Consider the following 20,688-nt stretch of genomic DNA (forward strand, 5'->3'; position numbering starts at 1 on the left):
AAAAATATAATTAAACTATTACCAGACGTCTAAAGTTATTTCTCTCGTTCTATTTCACACGCACGATAGCGAGAACGTACTTATTAATACATATTTATTGCCACTTGTCTAATGTAAGCGTATTCCATGGCAGAGAGCAAAAAAATAATCCTGCGTCTCTCTCCCGTCAAAAACTTATGGTAATTTAAAATCCCTTTAAAATAGTTCTGTATTTGCGTGGAGGTAAGAATGAATGCATCTACTAAAGGTAACTACTAGTTAAAAGACTACATAAGGGCAAAGTGCATAAAGGTAACAAAAATATAAGGAACACCCCGTATGTAACACATGCTTAGAATCTGTTTATTATTCTATTATTTTTTTTATGTGACAGAGCGACAAAGCCAGGTAAGTGATCATCGTAGCCCATGGACACTGATGACACCAAGAGAGTTGCCAGTGCATTGCCGACCTATTAAAAAGTTATAAATTCCCTTCTTGAAGGTCCCCATGTCGTATTAATTAGGAAATTTAAAATTGCATATAACAGATTGTTATAGTTTATGAAAAATTCTGATTAATCTTATTATTTTACTAATTTGGCGTTCCATTGTTACTCCCTACCTCAATGGGAGACAGGCGTGACACATGTATGTATTTATTTTAGTAATTTGTAATTACAACATATTCTATACCCATAAACAAATGACCCAATAGTTTTCCTTATGGCAGTCTACAAGGAAAACCTACCTTCAATAGCAAACAATTAATAACTGAGATGATAATGAACTGCATCCTCTCTTTCCTACATCGACACATTATAATTTTTTTTTAAATCTTTTGTACATGTAATTTTTTCACTTTGCTTTTGTATCTTTTGCTGTTTGTGTGCTGTAAGTGATGCAAATAAATTATCTATCTATCTATCTTATAATTAAAAAAAAATACAACCGAATCCAGAACCTCTTTCGTTTTAAAATCGGTTGAGAATGATTAAAATTTATATGTGACGCATGGATTGATACGCGCAAGAACTACCCGCAATATAATATATTATCTAAACTACTTATACGTATATACGATTATAACAATGACTCAGCATAAACGTTATATTTATAAAAACGTTCCGTACAACAAATATATTGCTATCGTTACATATAACCCTAATCTCATAAAAAATACTTTACATACTTAAAAATAATAATGCGAATTAAAAATTTGGTCTAGATGACTGAATAAATCGAATGATTTCCTTTAAATGAACATGATTATCTCGTTTCAATGAAAATGGATCATTTAGTTCCGTCATTTCTATGGACAAAGCTGATGGAACATGACGCAATGACTGCAATGATTATGATCAACTGAAAGCACTTCGATTCGTGTTTCAATGAAATTTATGTATGCGTTAATAACAAATATAGTAAATGTTTTCTTTTGGCAGTCTAACGCTCTGAAAGGCCTCTCCGATTAATGGAGACACTTTAAATCTTAAAGACACACTTTAAATGCAAGTTCATATCAGGTTCAATCATATTTTAGTTTAACATTTGACTTGTCATGAAAAAAAAATTCAATATACTTTAATTAGTTCTAATATACAAAATAAACATTTGCCGACAGCAATACAAAATTGTAGAAAATCATTCATGAACGTAACCAAAGTTAGGGGAGGGAGAGTAACAAAAGGGAGTAACAGTAACAAAAATAATATAAATTTAATTTTTTAATTGACATATTTAGTAAAAAAAAATCTTTTTATCGAATTTAGTCATTTAAAAATAAAACGGAGAAAAGAAATAATATCAATTAACACAAAAAATATTTTTATACACTGTTATTTCTATAAAGAGACATTCTAAGATTACTAATTGTGCAAAGTATATATAAGGCTATAATCTAAAAAATAAAATGTAAAAAAACATTTACCATAAAATGTTAAATTACATGTCTGGATAACTGTTACCTTAGATTTTACCATTAAATTTTGCCCTTTATTCAATTTTATTATCAGTTATTCCACGCCTCTGGGGTCCGCAATAATTATTAAAACATGTTTTGTCAAGTCTCATTTATGCGCACACGACTTCAGCGTTGAAATCTCATTCTCGTATCGTCCTCTCTCCCTTTGGGTACGCCCATAAGAAAAGTATAAGTAATAAAGAATATAGCAAACATAAATTTGTTCTACTTAATTTTGCATATTGCAATATATAAAAATCTTCAGTCTACATTATAAGGACACTTGGAAGGCACGATAGACATATTCACATGCATCCATGCACCGAAATATATTAAAAAAAAAAATTATAGGCCACTCAGCCTAACTACAATATAGTTCCCCGAAGAACTTTATAATTTGGTTTTACAATAACACCTATTTATATTGACTCTGGCTAAAATACAAATTATTAATATTATCTAAATAATTCTAAGTCATTATTATGTCAATGTTCATGTTATTGTACCTATTTTACTTAAAAATTATAATGTACATAATACTATATAATATATACATGACTGTAGCATGTATATGTGCGTTTGCTCAGCTTTATAACGACATATATAAGCAAATCATACATTTAGGCGGCTGTATAACCAATAAACTGTTATAGGCTGTCAATTATAGTAAATATTATTCGCCAAAATAACAGATCAACTATTCGATTGTTGGTTTTTTTTTTTAATATCAGACAACGAACATACAAGTTCGGCAAAAACATCAAACTTTACAAGACCGATTCGAATTCGCGCCATTTTTTAAATTTCGAATACCATTACACCGTTTACTATCTACCGTACTCAAGAAGCAAATAGAGACTGCGCCATAAACACGTGTATCTTCTGTCTCGTTTACACAGCAATAAGACTGCCAACTATCCTCTATCTCGCTTACACACAACAATGACATTGAGGCAGAGAAATATAAACTCTTTTTAAATTAAATTTATTAACACCAATTCTATGTTCACGTTGCAATCTCCATTTTGATTCAACCTTCTTGACAGTACCACGAACCGTGTCTTCAAACAAATCATTCACTCTAGTGCTAATTCACTCAAACGACAGCACTTTTTTTGTAAATAGAACATCAATTTTAAAATCACCACATGTCGGAATTCATAAAATAAAAGCATTTTTCAAGTTAATTTAATTTCTTCAAATAACTTATTGTAATAGAGTTTAAAATGTATTCTAAAAATATTGTGAGGTTAAAATTAAAGTGAATTGCGTAATAAATGTAAATAGTAAAAACTTTTAGGACTTCATCTTTCTGGCTATTTTGTAATAAACCAGGATGTTAAAAACCACTTTATGTGAATTATAATACAATTCAAAATATAATAACCTATTCACGTAAATTATTTTAAGCGCTTTAGGTCATGCTACCTGATCACAGGTAGCAGGTTAGATATGAGAAAAATATCATTCTTTAATCATTTTAATAACAGAATGATATATTTTAGAGACGTCACCCTGCGTTTAGAATCTATTTAAAACTACATATTTTTATTTATCACCATTTTCTATTGATCGATTCCGACCGATTCATGATGATTTCAAAACTGACATCCAAAAGTGGCGAGTGTTCGTCAACCGTCACCAGATGGAGTGGTGGCGCGCGGTCGCGTGTTGGCGTCACGTCACGCATGCTTACCGGCGACGGTGGCGCTGCTGTAGTCCTTGGCGATGCGTAGGAACGGGTCGGGCGGCGGGAACCGCGCCACCGACTGGAATAACTCCGCGAACCGCGCCTCCAGGTCCGCCGAGCGCATCGACGAGCCGCGCACCGGCGGCGGTGGGGCAACCGCTTCGTCGCTACTCGCGCTGTGTGCGCTGTGCGTGCTCTGTGGAAACAACGAGCGTTCCAATTTTAAATTTCGAAGGGAATTTATTCGAATTTCAAATACGATAATCCTTAGATAAAAAATTATATAGATTGGTAATATAAAAGAGAAAGAGCATAATAATATAAGTTAGAAAGATAGACAAATAGGACAGCTACAAAATATAAGCTCGAAAAGCATTTGACAGGAATTCTGAACAAAATAAATTCTGATTATTTATACGTTTTGAAGAGTAATAGATTTTACATGAAATTGTTAAATTTAAGCGTGCTAGATATAACTTAAATTAAAAAAAAAAAACGCACACTGGTGTACCTATTATTTGTCTGGTCTACGTGATTACATATTCGGTCTGTCATTACGTTATACTATGTATGTGATTTTCAAATACAATAATATTCATTAAAAAATCCCTATCTACATTGTGTGCTCTTTGCAGAGAACGGGCGTTCTATTTCCAAATATGTTTTGGGAAAATTCGTTCGAATTTCAAATACAATAAGATTTGGCTACACTCACGTTCTGCCTATGGTGTGGCGGCGGAGGCGGCGGCGCAGTCAGCGAGTGGTTCCTGGCGGGCGGCGGGGGTGGTGCAGGGGGCGCGGGGGGCGGCGGCGGGCACACGCCCGGGGGGCGCAGCCCGCGCGGCGCTCGCAGGGTGCCTGCACGGACATATAATTTTCCAATACTATACAAATTCCTAACCCTGAAGCGCTAGAGAAAACTGTCGGTAACGGGCCTTAACTACTCAGTAGAGGGGAAAAGGATTATTAGTAATAGGATCAAACAGCCTCATTACGGGGGGAAAGGGATTGTTAGTAATGGGGTCAAATAGCCCTATTACTAGCAATACACCCTATCAGGTCGACCTCCACGTGGTTCCCCCTAGAAACCTTCGTGAACAATTCTTGTTGAATTCGTCACGATCGACTAAGAGAGCTGCTTCATCCTTACCTATCATTCCTCACTGGTGGTCCTTCGAGGGCGGGGTACCATCCCATTATCACCCATTAAAAAAAAACAGCCTCATTGCTAGTAATATAACTTGACGGTCGATGTCCACACGAAACCTATTCTATGCCGAGACCTCCGGCAATTTGGAATGCAATGCTACAATAATAAAATTACCGAAGTGCGAGGCGGGGTGCTTAGTGCCAATAGGCGGGTGTGCAGGCGTCGGCGGCAGTTGCGGCAGAGCGGGCCGCCCGCCGCCGCCCGCCGGGGACTGCGGGGACACCGGCGTCACTGGTGGCGACCTGCATGCATAAACATAATATAAAAACAAATGAACACTCTTCTCATACTCGCACTAAGTATATCCCACGGCTTTGTCCGCATAAATCAGTACATAAAGCATTCTATGTGCGAACTAGAATATAACCTACCCACTATACTGAGGGGAAACGAATTGTTAGTAATGAGGTCTAACAGAATCATTACTAGCAATCAGCATCATCATCTCAGCCTTTAACTGTCCACTGCTGAACATAGATCTCCCCTTGGGGGGTTTTGCCAGTAATTACCACGCTTGGGGTTGGCAACCGCAGTTAGGGTTTTAGAGATGTTTTAAGAAGGACGCTGCTGCCCATCCCTCGCTCTCTCTTAGTCGCCTCTTACGACACCCACGGGAAAGGAAGGGGTGGCCCATTCTATGCCGGGGCACACACTTAGTAATCGGATGGAAATAAAAAATAAATAAACTCCTCTCACCTCGGCACCCGCATACTCTGCGTTCGCGACGCCACCTTCCCATTGATGAGGAGTTTCTTCGGCGGCGGCGAGGGTTTATTTTCGATGCTTGGCGATGGTGGCGCCATGCCGGGCGGTTTCGGCGCGAGGTTCGGCTTGCCGTGGCTCACTCGGGGCCGCTCGGACAGGTCCGAGGCGGAGAGCGAGGGCGCCGGCGCGGATTGCGGAGGGGCTGACGATAACGACGTCATACTGCCGCCTGAAACGTACCCACAAATGACGTAAAGTTGACATCGGTTTTAATTGACTTTTGAGTTAAATCCTTACATGGCAACTGTACTCGTTTATTTGGATCATTTAAAAAAAAAACTTATAATTGACACCATATAATTAAAGTAAAAAAAGGGCTGAGATAGTCATTTTAAAAATTCCTAAAATGAAATCTTTTTACACTTTTAACTATTTATTTAATTTATAACTCCAAATTAAATTACATACATACATTTAAACATATCTGTCACGCCTGTCTATATAAGAAACAATCTTTATAATTTAATTAAACAAACTCTTTAGTTCTAAAAGAAATAATTCATCAATTAAATTAAATTAGTAACATTGAAATACAGTGAACGCTATATATAAGCAACATTCTTTATATTTTATTTATTCCACTCAGCTTAGTTAGTTAGTAAAAGAAATAATTCAAAAATATTTTGCAGATGATAAGTATTTTTATACTCATTTTTTCCCTGTAAGCAACATTTCCCAATGGGGAATTTTTTTATTGAAATTAGTTCAAATGAGTTACTTATATAAAGCATTTACTGTAATAGATTTTTCTTATCTTCATGTTATAAAAGCTATTAATATCAAACCACTTCCGAGAATGTAATCTGTAATTTGTTTTTGTCATTTCCCAAAATTCTCTATAACAAAAATAAGTCCTCCTTTTGTACCATTTTTTTTTTTTGGTCAGTAATGTAAATAAATTAACACATTCAAAGCGGGAGTCGTAGTACTACGATTTATCTCGACTGTAGCTTAAAGGTTGGAGTCGTAGTAATACGATTTATCTCGACTGTAGCTTAAAGACGGGAGTCGTAGTAATACGATTTATCTCAACTGTAGCTTAAAGACGGGAGTCGTAGTAATACGATTTATCTCGACTGTAGCTTAAAGGCGGGAGTCGTAGTACTACGATTTATCTCGACTGTAGCTTAAAGGTGGGAGTCGTAGTAATATAATTTATCTCGGAGTCGTAGTAATACAATTTATCTCGACTGTAGCTTAAAGGTGGGAGTCGTAGTAATACGATTTATCTCGACTGTAGCTTAAAGGTGGGAGTCGTAGTAATATGATTAATCTCGACTGTAGCTTAAAGGTGGGAGTCCTAGTAATACAATTTATTTCGACTGTAGCTTAAAGGTGGGAGTCGTAGTAATGCGATTTATCTCAACTGTAGCTAAACTAGTTAACTGTGATTGACGAGTATACGCGTCATGGAGAAGTGGCAAAATTGCCGCGTTACCTAGCATACTTTCGTCAAGATCTCCCGCCTTTAATGTGTTAATAATAAGAACTAATATTCAATACGAGTAATTAAAAAATTATGATTGTACTTCGACATTAAGTTTGATTGTTCTTCCAGGAAAGTTATTTAGTTTCATATTGGGTTTTCCTATTATTTTTGCAGGATGGTTGCATCTTGTTTGTTTTTATGAGGTAATATAAACCGGGTAAATTAATACTAAAATGCACTAATGCAAATGTAAAATGAATTAAATAATATTAATTCTATTAATAATTAATAAGTATTAATTCTAGTAAAGCCATTATAATATTCAATTCTGAAAAACGATAAGACCGTTTTGATGTTAACAGGAAAATAATAGCAAACAATTTACTAATAATAATTACAGTTTTAATGCATGTCAAGTATAGACTAGGCATGTTCCAATATCTAGATATTGGACTCTTTTGGACATTGACGGCGGTCATTAAAAAAGGTCATCGCCCATTTCTTATATTAATGATCGATCGATACTTATGTTAATTTAGATCGGGTTCTTGATTTCATTACATTAAATATTGGATAATAGACATTTAACATATTCGTTATTGGGCCAATACATAGATACTGTAACTAAAATATAGATATTGCTGTATATTACAATATCTCCTGACTGACACGAACAAAATTTTGCAGGAAACACCGAATACAACCTAATACTGACTTCCAAATGCAATGAATCTAAAAAGTAATTTATCTACCTATATAAAATATAAATCAATTGCCGAATATATGTAAGCGCATCACTATTCGAATGAATGAATGAATATAAGAACACTTTATCGTTCCCTTCAAAGAATGATACAGATTGTAAAGATTAACAATATGTACACAAACAAATGAATAATTAATTACATAAGAACAAGATAAAGAGGCAACAATCGGCTAAATCTTCATTGCCTATTTGGCTAATTCTTTTTTCTTATGTTTGTATTTGCCAGGACAAGGTTTGTATGAATAATTGCACGGAAAAATGAATAAATTGGATCGAAATTGCCATATAAAAAAGGAAAGTAAGTAAGATACTATAATTTTATACGTCATCATATATCTTTATATACATATGTAAAAATTAATTCTCTAAATGAGTGAATTAAAATGTGAATTAAAAAACATTTTTACCACTTTTCCCCCCTTAAGAGATATTGATGGTAGACGTCAAATAGAATAAAATGGTTACTTTTGTGTGAAACAACAAAATAGGCTGACGATCGACCTAATGAAAAGTGGTAATCGTGAGCTATTTATTCATTAGTACAAATATGTGTACATGGCGGACTTAATGCTAAAAGCATTCTCTCCCAGTCAACCATAGGGAAGTGTGAGAATACTGGAATAGACATTAAAAACATAAAGTATACTGCCAAACTCGTGACACACACGTCTCTATACCTTATAATTCTTCTTTCTTCAATCCGAACCACGGCCATGTAAACACAACTATTTCACGGCAGAAACTTGAGTGAAAAAGGGGTACGAATGCAGACGATCTTTTGCACAAAGTCTCCTAGTAAAATAATTTAATGAAATATTAATTGAGAAACAAATTACCCAGCGACCCTTGCCCCGAGGAGTGCAAGGCACTCCTGTTCCTGTGCAGCGTGCTGGCCACATGGCTGGGCAGTGTTTGCTCCGACTGTTGTTGCAGGATATTGATGCGCTCCGATATGGAGCCCGTCGTCAGAACTGGCTCCGATGGACTCTGCAAGTATCAACGAAATATAATAAGTATACGGTTTTTCAAAGATAATATAATTGTATTTTTTTTATACAACTTAGAATGACAAACAAGCTGACGGCCCACCTGATGGAAAGTGGTAACCGTCGCCTGTAGACATGAGTAGTACCATGGACATAACAGAGTATACTGTTTCGCACATGATACCCCCCATGCGTTGCCATTCCTGAGGTCTCAGGTGTTATTCCTCCGTACCCAGTAAATTCACGCCATATCTTCAAACCGAAACACAGCCATGCAAACACAACTGCTTCACGGTAGAAACACGTATGGGTCAAAGATACCCGAGCGGTACCCAAGTATCATAAACTAGGTGAGGAGGTTGCCATGTGGTCCCGGCATACAATGGACCAGCCCCTCCTTTCCCGTGAGTGTTGTAAGAGGCATCCTTTTAGATTTAATGGTCGAGGGATGGGCAGCAGTGTCCCTCTTAAAACATGACCAAAAGCCAAACTGCTTCGAAAGCCAAATTGTTCCGAATCCGCTTGCCAAACTTGACAAAAGAAGTAGGCAGTTACCAGCTGATATAATAAGGTGAGAATAAAGACAATAGGGTTACTCTTGACATCAATTCCGAGCGATCGATATAGGGATTGTGTCGTTTCACACCCTCAAATTGCAATACTAGCGATATATCGATCCAGATAGCGTAAATTAAAACAATGCGTTAATATTGATTATAACAGATGTTTATTTATTTGTAAATAAAAAAAAAAAAACAAAATTCCTAAATGTTTCATTTAAAAAAAAAACTCTACAAAATGCATTTGGATTGAATCTATACTAAAATTAAATATCATTGAGACATTCCTAGTATCGCAGGTGTCCATAGACTAAAATGATCGTTAACGATCGCCTGCTTGATCGTTTATATGTTTGTATGCTACCTTTGTAGTACAAAAATAAAGATTCAAGAATAGATCCGCAATTGGCACATCCCACAGTATGGAATTCATGAGGTTTCACACCACGACGATTTCCGGATAGACTGCATGGAGATTTACCTGACAGGAAATATAATGTATAGGCTAGCAATGGCCAATAATCTACTATCATTCTTCTATCTACCAGAGGGAGACTTTGTACAAAAGTCGATTGCTTGGGCACCTCTGTCCCATTCGTGTTTCAACCGTGAAGCAGTTGTGTTTGCATAGCTGTTTCGGTTTGAAGGGTGAAATATGGCGTGAATTTACAGGGTACAGAGGAATAACACCTGAGTCCTCAGAAATGGCAACGCATGGGGGGTATCATGGATGAAACTGTATACTCTGTTATGTCCATGGTACTGCTCATGTCTATAGGCGACGGTTACCATTTTCCATCAGGTGGGCCGTCAATTTGTTTGCCATTCTAAGTTGTATAAAAAAAACTGAGCACGATGATTTTCACGGTGAACTGCACGGAGGTCGACAAGGGTTACCCATCTCCTTTCAGTTTAATCTGTTGAACCGATTTGGACAAATTGAGTAGTAAAAATACTATATACTATTTTTTTATTCATAAAACATACAGATTGTATTTGTTATTATTTATACAATAAAAAGAAATTATTACGATATTAATTCCTGTTTTATGGTATAGAGTAAGTACTAGTCACGATGTTTTTCATATTTAATGATACGACTTTAAAGGATTTCAAAAAATAAGAAATAGAAGAATGGCAACGCATGGAGGGTATCATGGGCGAAACAGTATACTCTGTTATGTCTATGGTACTGCACATATCTATAGGCGCGGTTACCACTTTCCATCAGGTGGGCCGTCAGCTTGTTTGCCATTCTAAGTTGTATAAAAAAAATATCTCCTTAATACCATAATTAAAAAACATGATTCAACCAAAAAATTATACATTTATTTTATTATTTTTTCATACAGACACTGCGTCAGGGAGTGGTCCAAAGCAACATCAAAGTTGAATACTATTATAGGGAATCTACTTACAAGTAGTAAAGCAAGAATCGAGGCCATTAGGCCATCAAGAATGAGACGCGAAATATTAAATATCGATCGTTGGAGTGGCCACCCCAGTAACTAACCTAAATAGCATGATACATATTGGGCAATTAGGTGCAACTAGATCATTCACCACGTACCTACAATGTATTACAATAAAATTACAAACGTCAAAAATTAACGAGGCAATTAGCCAACAATTACCAAATCCGGCAGGCGTTTCCCTTATATTGGCACTGCTGTGTCACAATACTAAAGATGAGGGATGAAAGATGAAGTAACGTGGACTACCAGTCCCATTGCTAGCAATATACCCTATTAGGTCGACTTTTACGTGGTTTTCCCTGGAAACCATCATGTTGAATTCCAGGTGTATTTTTTTTTTGTTGGATGAAAATGGTATGGTAACCCCGCCTGCGCTAACGGGATACGCTGGCGGAAGTAAGTGGTGAAGGTGTGAAGGGTGATAGATGAGAATGAAAACAGGTCAGTTAGCCTGTCATGATGATGATCATCAGAAATTAACCATGATAGTTTCCAGGGAGAACCGCGAGAAGGTCGACCTGGTTAGGTATATTGCTAGTAATGGGATCCTCAGTCTCCATTACTAACAATCCTTTTCCTCCCTCCAACGACGAGCTAACTAACCTGCCTTTTCATTCTCACTTATCATCCTTCACTGGTACTCCGCCAGCGTATACCGTTAATATATTATCAATAATTTTTATAACGCGGTTTCAGAGTTGTTTCCTCTCACGAACGCTCAAGTTATAGAATGAACTCCCTATCGATGTTTTTCCAAGAGACTACAGCATGGAATGCTTAAAAAAAAGGGGTAAAGAGGTTTCTTCAAGCTAGGCAAAGCGCGCGTAATGCCCCTGGTATTGCAGGCGTTCATAGGCTACGGTAACCGCTTACCATCAGGTGTCCGGTATGCCTGTTTGCCATCTCAATGATATAAAAAAATATTATTTTCTTTAATGTTTTACGCTCTTATTTCAAACTTACTTATTTATACAATATTATTATGCCTACTTGTACAACAATTAATCCGTTATTCTAAGGTTATCTTGAAAAGACTGATGTCAGCAAAAAGACCGCCTTACTGTATTTATATAACCGTATCATTACATTTATTAATTGTCTTGCTTATTCCCTATATTGTATAATGTAAATAAAGTATACTCATTCTTACATTGAAAAATCAAAAAAGAAAATGCAACAAACTAATTTCAACATTGTCTCTTTTTGAAGTTGCTTAAAAATATCTAGAAATATAAAGATGAAGAGTTCGTGTAAAACTAAGAAAAATGGGAAAGGGTATATTAAGATTTTTTTAGGGTCGGCAAGGCGCACGTTACACCCCTAGTGTTACAGGCGTCTATAGGCTACAGTGTCCGTTAACCATCAGACGGGCTGTATGCTTGTTTGCCACCTCTGTTGTATATAGTAAAAAAAGTTAGCCACTTAATGAATATTACAAGTAATATCTACAGCAATATTCACCCTCTTCATAAGGTCTCAAACCTTCTCCAAAATTTTCTATCGACTCCATCAACTGTTCAACCTGTAAATCTTTTTTTTTTTTTTTACATGTGGTACATTTTTTTACAAGCAGTACCATGGATATAACAGAGTATACCATTTCGCCCATGATACCCCCCATGCGTTGCCATTCCTTAGGACTTAAATGTTATTCTCTGTACCCAGTAAATTCACGCCATATCCCACCCTTCAAACCGAAACACAGCCATGCAAACACAACTGCTTCACGGTTGAAATACGAATGAGACAGAGGTACCCAAACAATCGACTTTTGTACAAAGTCTCCCTCTAGTGAGAAATATGTGGCGATTAAATGATTGGCGGATAAATCGCAAAACTCACAATGATAACTCATCGCCCATCAATCCGCATCAGAAAGGTTATCTTAAAAGTCATGCTCTCAGTACCCACTCAATGATGAAGCCCAAATCCATCATCCATATAATAAGTCAACCAGCTGCAAACATTGGCATACACGAGCGTACACCAAAAGCGCAAACGCAAGTGCTTTGGAACTCAAACCCAATACATAGCACAATAAAAAAAATATATCTACAGCAGCAATGAATGTCAAATGTCAAATCACTATGAGCCTGTCAAGAAGTGGAGTAACTTTCATGACTCCTTTTGTATTGTTAAGTACACGAATCATTATACATTATATTTGAACACTTGCCCAGGTTTCACTTTCACTAACGAATAATCCTTGCTAAACTATGTGTCAACTGTATGACGTCACAGTGCAGTATTTCGTATTAGAAATTGTTTTTTATATTATTGCTTACGTTTTACTGCTATATAGGTACTATAATGAATGATAATGGAATGATTACCTAGTCTATGCTATTGGTAGATATAACCTGGCAGTAGGGGATGTTGGATGAGGATGAAAGCAGACCAGTTAGTCCATTACAATGAATTCTTTAAAAATAATCACGTTCGTTTCCAGTGGGGGCCACGTGGAGGTCGACCTGACCGAGTATTTTGCTAGCGATTGTATGGAGTAACAATGGACGGTATCCATAATCATATAATTTTTTTTATTATTTTCGGATAAATAAAATGATTAGATATTATTCATATAAACAGGACATAGAGATTTTTTAATAACTTGTTTTAAACTGATCCTCATTTAAATAAACTAATTTTAAAATTAATATTATAAATATAAACATCTATGATAATATTGTAAATGGGTATTCAATTTCTGAAAATTCTGAAAGTAACCGTCTGTCTTAAGGGACATAAAATTTAATTCCATACAGACAAAGTCGTGGGCATAAACGAGTCTATACTTTAATATGTATACTCTAAGTTAATATTATAAAAAGAAAAGATTTGATTATTTGTTCGTAACTCCAAAACACCATAAAGGTGGCAAATAAACATACAGCCCGTCTGTTTTCTTTTCGAATTCGAAAATGCTATCTACGCGGGTGGGGGGAAGGGATTGTTAGTAATGGAGACTGAGAATCCCATTGCTAGCATTATACCCAACCAGGTCGACCTCCTCGCGGTATCCCTGGAAACTATCATGGTTAATTCCTGATGAATTCATCATGATGGGCTAACTGGCCTGTTTTCATTCTTATTTATCACCCTTCACTGCTGCTCCGCCAGCGTATCCCGTTAGCGCAGGCGGGGTTACCATACATTTTCACCCATCAAAAAAAAATCTACGCGTGTGAAGCCCAACCGGAAAGCAAATATAAATATAAAAATAAATATAGTATAAATGAAATAACTTATGTGTCAATACTAACGTGTTACATTTACTTAGTATTGAGTCATATTGTCTTGGATTTCCTTGTGTTTTATATTATAAATACTGACTAATACTATGGCGTGAGTCAACGGACAGTACTATAGCAAATACTACAAAACTTGTTATGTACTTATAAGTGGTAACGCTCCTTTATGTGCTAATGTTGTTGAATCATTTGATGCGGTATGCAAGTGGCCACAGGCAGGTCAGTGTCATTGGTATGGTAGGTCTAGAAACGCTCGAGGTAAGGCGAAAGTGTAATTTGATGATGCACTATTATCGGTTGCTCAACGGCGGAATAGACAATCCTGCAACTCTTAGCCGTTATTCTTTGTACGCACCCCAACACTGCATGCGATTGCGTGCTTGTCGACTACTATCGGCACCGCCGGTTCGCACCTGTACTGCTCAGTTTGCTCCCATTTATCAGGCTATTTCTGTGCTAAATTCTCTGATTGCTCAACAGCCAGATATTGACATAATTAATAATAAAATAGATATATTTTTAAAATGTTGTACAAAATTTGTAAGTTTGTAAAATAAACCTAGGGCTCACTACACGTTTTGGGAGACTGTAAGTGTGGTGAGTAATTTTTAAATAAATAAATAAATAAATTGGAGAGTGTCCTTAACAAAAATATTATATTAAACTAACTGTATACCGCGGCATCGCTCGCGTGAATCCATATATAAATATCCTATGTGCTAAGGACTTAACTAATGGACTAAGAGGGTTCGATTTTAAAATTAAAATTTCAATTTGATATCAGAGCAAAATTTTTACTCTAAAGACCAAAAAGAACCAAATTTTTTACAGTTTTAAATAAAAACCCGTATAATTTTAGTTTAAGCCCATAAAATAATATTTTCGTAAAACTATCAAATAATAATTATAATATTTATAGAAATCAAAAAGACACGTAACAATTATACATTTGTTCCCAAAACTTCACACTAGGATTCCCTGTGTCGTGAAGTCATGGGCCCTCTTCTGCTTACAAATTAATTAACTAATTCACAAACTTTAACTGTATAAATTAGATAATTGTTTGAGATATTGTTTTAGAGTTTAAAGAAATAGCCCCTAAAAACCATATATAATCTATCTTGACTGAATGACAAACATCGAAAAAACTAAATATTTATATATATACACACACACACGCCTGCACGCACCCACACACACACATATATATATATATATATATATATATATATATATATATATATATATATATATATATATATATATATATATATATAATATCCGCAGAAAAGTTCCGAATTGAGAGATTGTTCCGCAAAAAAATCCATCAAATTACGAAACTCGCCTTTTTTGCAAGCACTTAAATACACGTATAAATTATGTTAGTTGCTACATTCAAAACTATATTTTTTAATTAAAATTATGTAATACACAATAATTACGAGTACAACGGTACGTGTCTTGTTACGAAAATAATTTCGCCAAATTAATAGCAATTAGAACGACGTCTAAAGACTAATGTTTTACAGCTATTCGGTACATTTGTTATCAGAGAAGTGTTAATTGATAATTAATCAAACGTATGTCTAATATTGTAAAGCGACGACTTCAAATTCATTGCTGCGTGTCAGTAAACACAGGTGGTTTAGAACTTTTCCTTATGGCAGTCTATGTGGGTCCAAATATCGATCCAAAATAATCGAAAATCGAAGTGCAAAATCATATATAAATTATTTTGCTTTATTATCAATGTGTTTGGTTTAAAACTAAAATGGTATATTTTTTTTTATTTGACGATAGAAGTCACTGTTTTTGCGGAGTAAAATCCAGTTGAATAATCATATAAACACAATAGTCCTATCAAATAACCTTTAAAATGTACCGTAAATAGGCATGATGTCATTAACGGATTAACTTAGATAATCCTATTTATTATTATCTCTATATAATCAACCGTCTTCAAGAATGAATATTGTCTATTCTTTTTTGCGAATATGTCGCGATATAAATAGTAAGCAAACCGGGATTTTGATTACAGATAGGTAATATCCGATATCTATATATTGAGTATATCTATATATAGATATCGCCCATACCAGTCTTTTTTAATGGGTGATAATGGAATGGTATCCCGCCCGCGTTATCGGTATAAGCTGGCGGGGCACCAGTGAAAGGATGATAGCTGAGAATGAAAAGACAGGTCAGTTAGCCCATCGTGACGAATTCAACAAGAATTGTTCACGATGGTTTCCAGGGGGAACCACGTGGAGGTCGAACTCCATTGCTAACAACCCCTTTCCCCCCCGCCCATACCAGTCGGGTGTTTTTATTTATTACGAGCGGGCTCCCCTTTACGATCTTACATATTGGATAAGCAATATCTAATATATCTGTTATTGGGCCAATATAGGTATATATAGTTTTTGTAACTACAATATATAACAACTTTAATTTCGATTTTTTTTTTGCAAACAATAAGATTTACTCCTACCTTAGTCGAATATTAATTTTATCACGATTAAAGACATTGTTTTTCTTTGCGAAGAGTTCCACTTCTGGATCTAAACATAGACACACGATTCTGCGTTCTAAATTCGAATATTTTAAATATAATTTATCTATGAATCATCTTGTTGTCACGTCGGAACCACGTAGAGACCCACCTTACAGGACATATTGCTAGCAATGGGACTAGGCTAACTAAACTTCATACGTCAATACCGATAGTGCAGGAGAGTTACCATTTCAATCTCACCCATTAAAACTCCTTTTTTTAGCCCAATATTAATTTTGTAGCGTTTGAAAACAGTTTTTCTTGAAAGGACACAAGTAAACATAGACACATAATTCTGCGTTCTTAATTCAAATCTAATATATTTATAAATCATCTCGTTGTAAATTGGTCCATTTTTCTAATTGTAAAATAAACAGGTCGTTCTTAAGGTTCTTAAGGTTACTAATCTAAAATTTTGTTCCATACTTCATATCATCGTTCATTGCATGCAACCTTTTTTAGCAAAACAAAAATAATTGTCCCATTGTTCTCGTAAGGTAGTAAATAAGTAGTAAAAATACAATCATGTAAATGATTCATCAAATCATTCATTAATATTCTCGATGGCGACATACCTAATGTGACTAACGCAACAAGCGTTGTCTCTTATTCCATTTGCAACATTGAAATACAAGTAGTCATAGGCGTGTTTCTTTTTAATGGAAGGTTATGGTAACCCCGCTTGCGCTAACGGTATACGCTGGCGGGGCACCAGTGAAGGACGATAAGTGATAATGAAAAAGTCGGTGATGAATACACCTGAAATTCAGCGCGATAGTTTCCAGAGGAAGTCACGTGGAGATTGACCTGACAGGGTATATTGCTAATGGGGTTGGTGATGACATTACTAACAATCCCTTCACCCCAGTCATAGACGTATCTATTCCGTACCTTCCCGAGAATTTTTTGGTGTTCGCCCCAGGATATATAGGTCTCGCTCCCTCCCCCCCCCCCTACCAATACCAGATAATGCAACAGCAACAAGTCAATGCAAGTCACTACTTCGCCACTGCTAAGTAAGAATATTGTCGCCATCACCACTACTTTTCATCCTAAGCATGTAAGAAGCGACTACGGCAACAAACCACGACATAAAACATGGGTTCCTAAACTTATTTTGTTTACTGCCCACTTTGAGAATAAATTATTTTTTAGCGCCTTCATTTTTTTTCTGGGTCTCTTACGGGGGGTAAGAGACCTTTAAGCCTACAGAGCCCACAAGAAGGCGTTATCGCCCACTTTGGGAAAGGCTGACATAAAAGTGCAAGAGAGGGAATACTTGAATGAACGTGGTAATTACAGATTAAATGCTCATCTTATGAAGCTATTGGTTGCACCTTAAAAGGTTCCTATTGTATTGAAATTGGGACAAAATTAAACCGGGACCAACACAGAAATAAACCCCGTCGATACGAGTAGCTACCTCTCTGAGGCCATATAAAGTATACCATCTCTCTCTCTAGCTTCTCATTTAAGAGTTTCCTCTTGTCAGGGCAACTAATTCATGCATTCTAGGCCAGCCAGCACTATTTCAGGTCATGTTGACTTTCCTATACGACACCTAGTATTTCCTTTATTTGTTCCATGTAGTTATTTCTGTCCCCTTCCTCTTTTGCTGTCTATTTTTCCTTCTTCTATTTTGCTCTTTAAAAAATCGTTATGTCGTATAAGGTGGCCCAGCATTTTGTCTCTTCAATTCTGTATTGTTTTTTAATGTTCTTTTCTTATTCACATTTTTCTAAACTTCCTCGTTCGTTACTTTTTTTTCAGCTTATCATAAATAAGTATAAATTAAGTTAAAAGAATCAACAGATATTAATGTAATCGTAATTAAAAATTTTCGAACGGTCTGTTTCGAAATTTGAATTCCCTCATCATGATTACTGTTTATTCAAATAACAGATAATGTGTCGCCCACAATAAATCGTTATGAAATGGGGCCAGGGGCGGATGTCCTGTAAAGTGATCAGGCGGAATGGGATCAACGGGACGACCGCGTCACGCCTCGCATCGCCGCGCCGCGGTGCAAATGGTGCAATTGTCTTACAGCGATTTTAAGTGCAATGTCCAAGCAATCTTACTAATATATAAAAATCTTAACTAGACATGTCTGTAGATAATAAATATTAAAAAAAAATTGATAAGAGGAGTATAAGTAAGAGCAATAAGGCAAAACAATAATTTTTATATAGCTACTATGTTTGTTCCGGAATGATACTATTGTGACATTTATTGTACACTTTCAAGGAAATGAACTAACACTAAACATATTATTTATTATTATTTTTGACAATGTAGTGAAATGCCTGTTTGCTGGTATTTGATTTTTTTTTTATTGATTTTAAACATATCAACTAATGATTTTTCAAATTCAACTTGTAGTACCAGAAACTAGTGCATTAAAAAAAAACTCTTCCATTTTAGATACTAGTATAAACAATAATAAAAATTTTGTCTGTAAAGATGTAGCTTTCTCTTTCATGTTTCAAATAAAATGGTCCTTCAAACCAGATGTACATAATATTAATAACTTATTTAAAATTTCATTGGATTTGAGAGAGCACTGTCTTTTGGGTTGACAAATAAATCTACGTAGACGTGCAATCAAGAACAAAATACATTCAAAAACCAACAAGTTTAAAAAAAAAGTACATTTCTAGGTTATTAATTTTCAAAATCTATTTATTAAAAAAAAAAAATAGTACACAGGCATATTAAAAGTGGGGATAGTAGAATCAGTGTTCGAAAGTAACAAAAAAATGTTTTTATGTTAATTTCTGTATAACGCTATCTCTTTCACGTTATCTCGCAGATTACAGTATCTATAGATTAATAGTAACTGTCTAAATATACATGTAACTAATGTAGTTAGCGAGTATACAAAAGCGTTGCATACTCGAATATCGTTTTACAGACAAATAATCAAATATAATATTACCACGTAACTAAATTATAGTTATCAATCATAAATCAATGACCTCGCCAAAATGACCAACAGATACTTTAGACACAAAAAAATACACAATTTATAAACAAAACTGACAATACAGGTTAATAAAAGTTTAGTTAAACTCACTCTTATTAATCGTCTGAAAACACGAGCTTCGTCCATTTTTATCGATCGAAACAAATGTTTTATCGAATTAAAGTACGTATATCGTGTATGCCAATCTACGTTATATCTTTTGATACAGACACCTGATAAGATAGGCCGTTCATTATAGGTAATAATATTGCATATTTATATTATAAAAAAATGCTGATAGATAAATCAAAGACCGAACATGTTACGCGCTAAACGCTGCGTCACAGGCACTAAAGGGCCATCGAACATTATTTATTTTATAGTTTTAATAGTCATAAATAATATATAAAAGTCAAACATAAAACACTATAACATGATGCACGTGGGTGACTGCGTATACTTATTACCTAATTGAATTAATATGCCATTAATAATAAATATCTTATAAAAGAAAATATGTATAAAAAACTGGCTTCTATTATATCATATACGAGTATGTTTTTTTTTGTAAAAGACTATACTTAGTTTCGCGCTATCTTAATGGATTTTATGCTTCTAATAATTATTATAATCTGTGGATTTGAGGTATTAACTGGCGATTCTGGTCGAACAAATTCTAATTTGTGCGCATTATAAATAAAACATGGTATAAAACGTTATATCATACGGTTGCTTGAAAGAAAAAAATAAGATTTCATTATTTTACATATTTATATGCAACCAGCGCCATATATAGTAGGGCCAGCGTAACCTATGAACGCTTGCATCATCAGAATCGTCACTTACTTTGACTCGATTTAATTAAACAACGATCGTTTAGACCTCGATTTAAAAATTTTCAGACTAATCTTTTTAAGATACGAGTAGATGTATCTAAAAATCGATCGATCTATCACATCTTCCATTTCTTTATGCAACTTAGAATAGCAAACAAGCTGACGGCCCACCTGATGGAAAGTGGGAACCGTCGCTCGACATAACAGAGTGTACTATTTCGCCTATGATACCCCCCACGCGTTGCCATTCTTGAGGACTC

The 20,688-nt window shown here is 35.3% G+C and overlaps 1 protein-coding gene across 1 annotated transcript in view; it reads right to left on the reverse strand.

The window, feature by feature from the left end:
* LOC113520849 (WAS/WASL-interacting protein family member 2) overlaps positions 1 to 20,688 on the reverse strand; it is a 43,189-nt gene that overhangs the window by 2,663 nt on the left and 19,838 nt on the right. Inside the window, exons 3-7 of the mRNA XM_026906272.3 lie at positions 8,638 to 8,788; positions 5,538 to 5,775; positions 4,956 to 5,083; positions 4,347 to 4,489; positions 3,638 to 3,827 (exon numbers count right to left, since the gene is read on the reverse strand). Of these exons, the coding sequence (XP_026762073.2) occupies positions 3,638 to 3,827; positions 4,347 to 4,489; positions 4,956 to 5,083; positions 5,538 to 5,775; positions 8,638 to 8,788 (850 nt within the window). The remainder of the gene's footprint in view (positions 1 to 3,637; positions 3,828 to 4,346; positions 4,490 to 4,955; positions 5,084 to 5,537; positions 5,776 to 8,637; positions 8,789 to 20,688) is intronic.

The sequence above is a fragment of the Galleria mellonella genome, unplaced genomic scaffold, assembly GCF_026898425.1.
Source record: "Galleria mellonella isolate WM207_F2 unplaced genomic scaffold, CSIRO_AGI_GalMel_v1 utg80, whole genome shotgun sequence".
In the NCBI taxonomy this organism is placed as follows: Eukaryota; Metazoa; Arthropoda; class Insecta; order Lepidoptera; family Pyralidae; genus Galleria; species Galleria mellonella.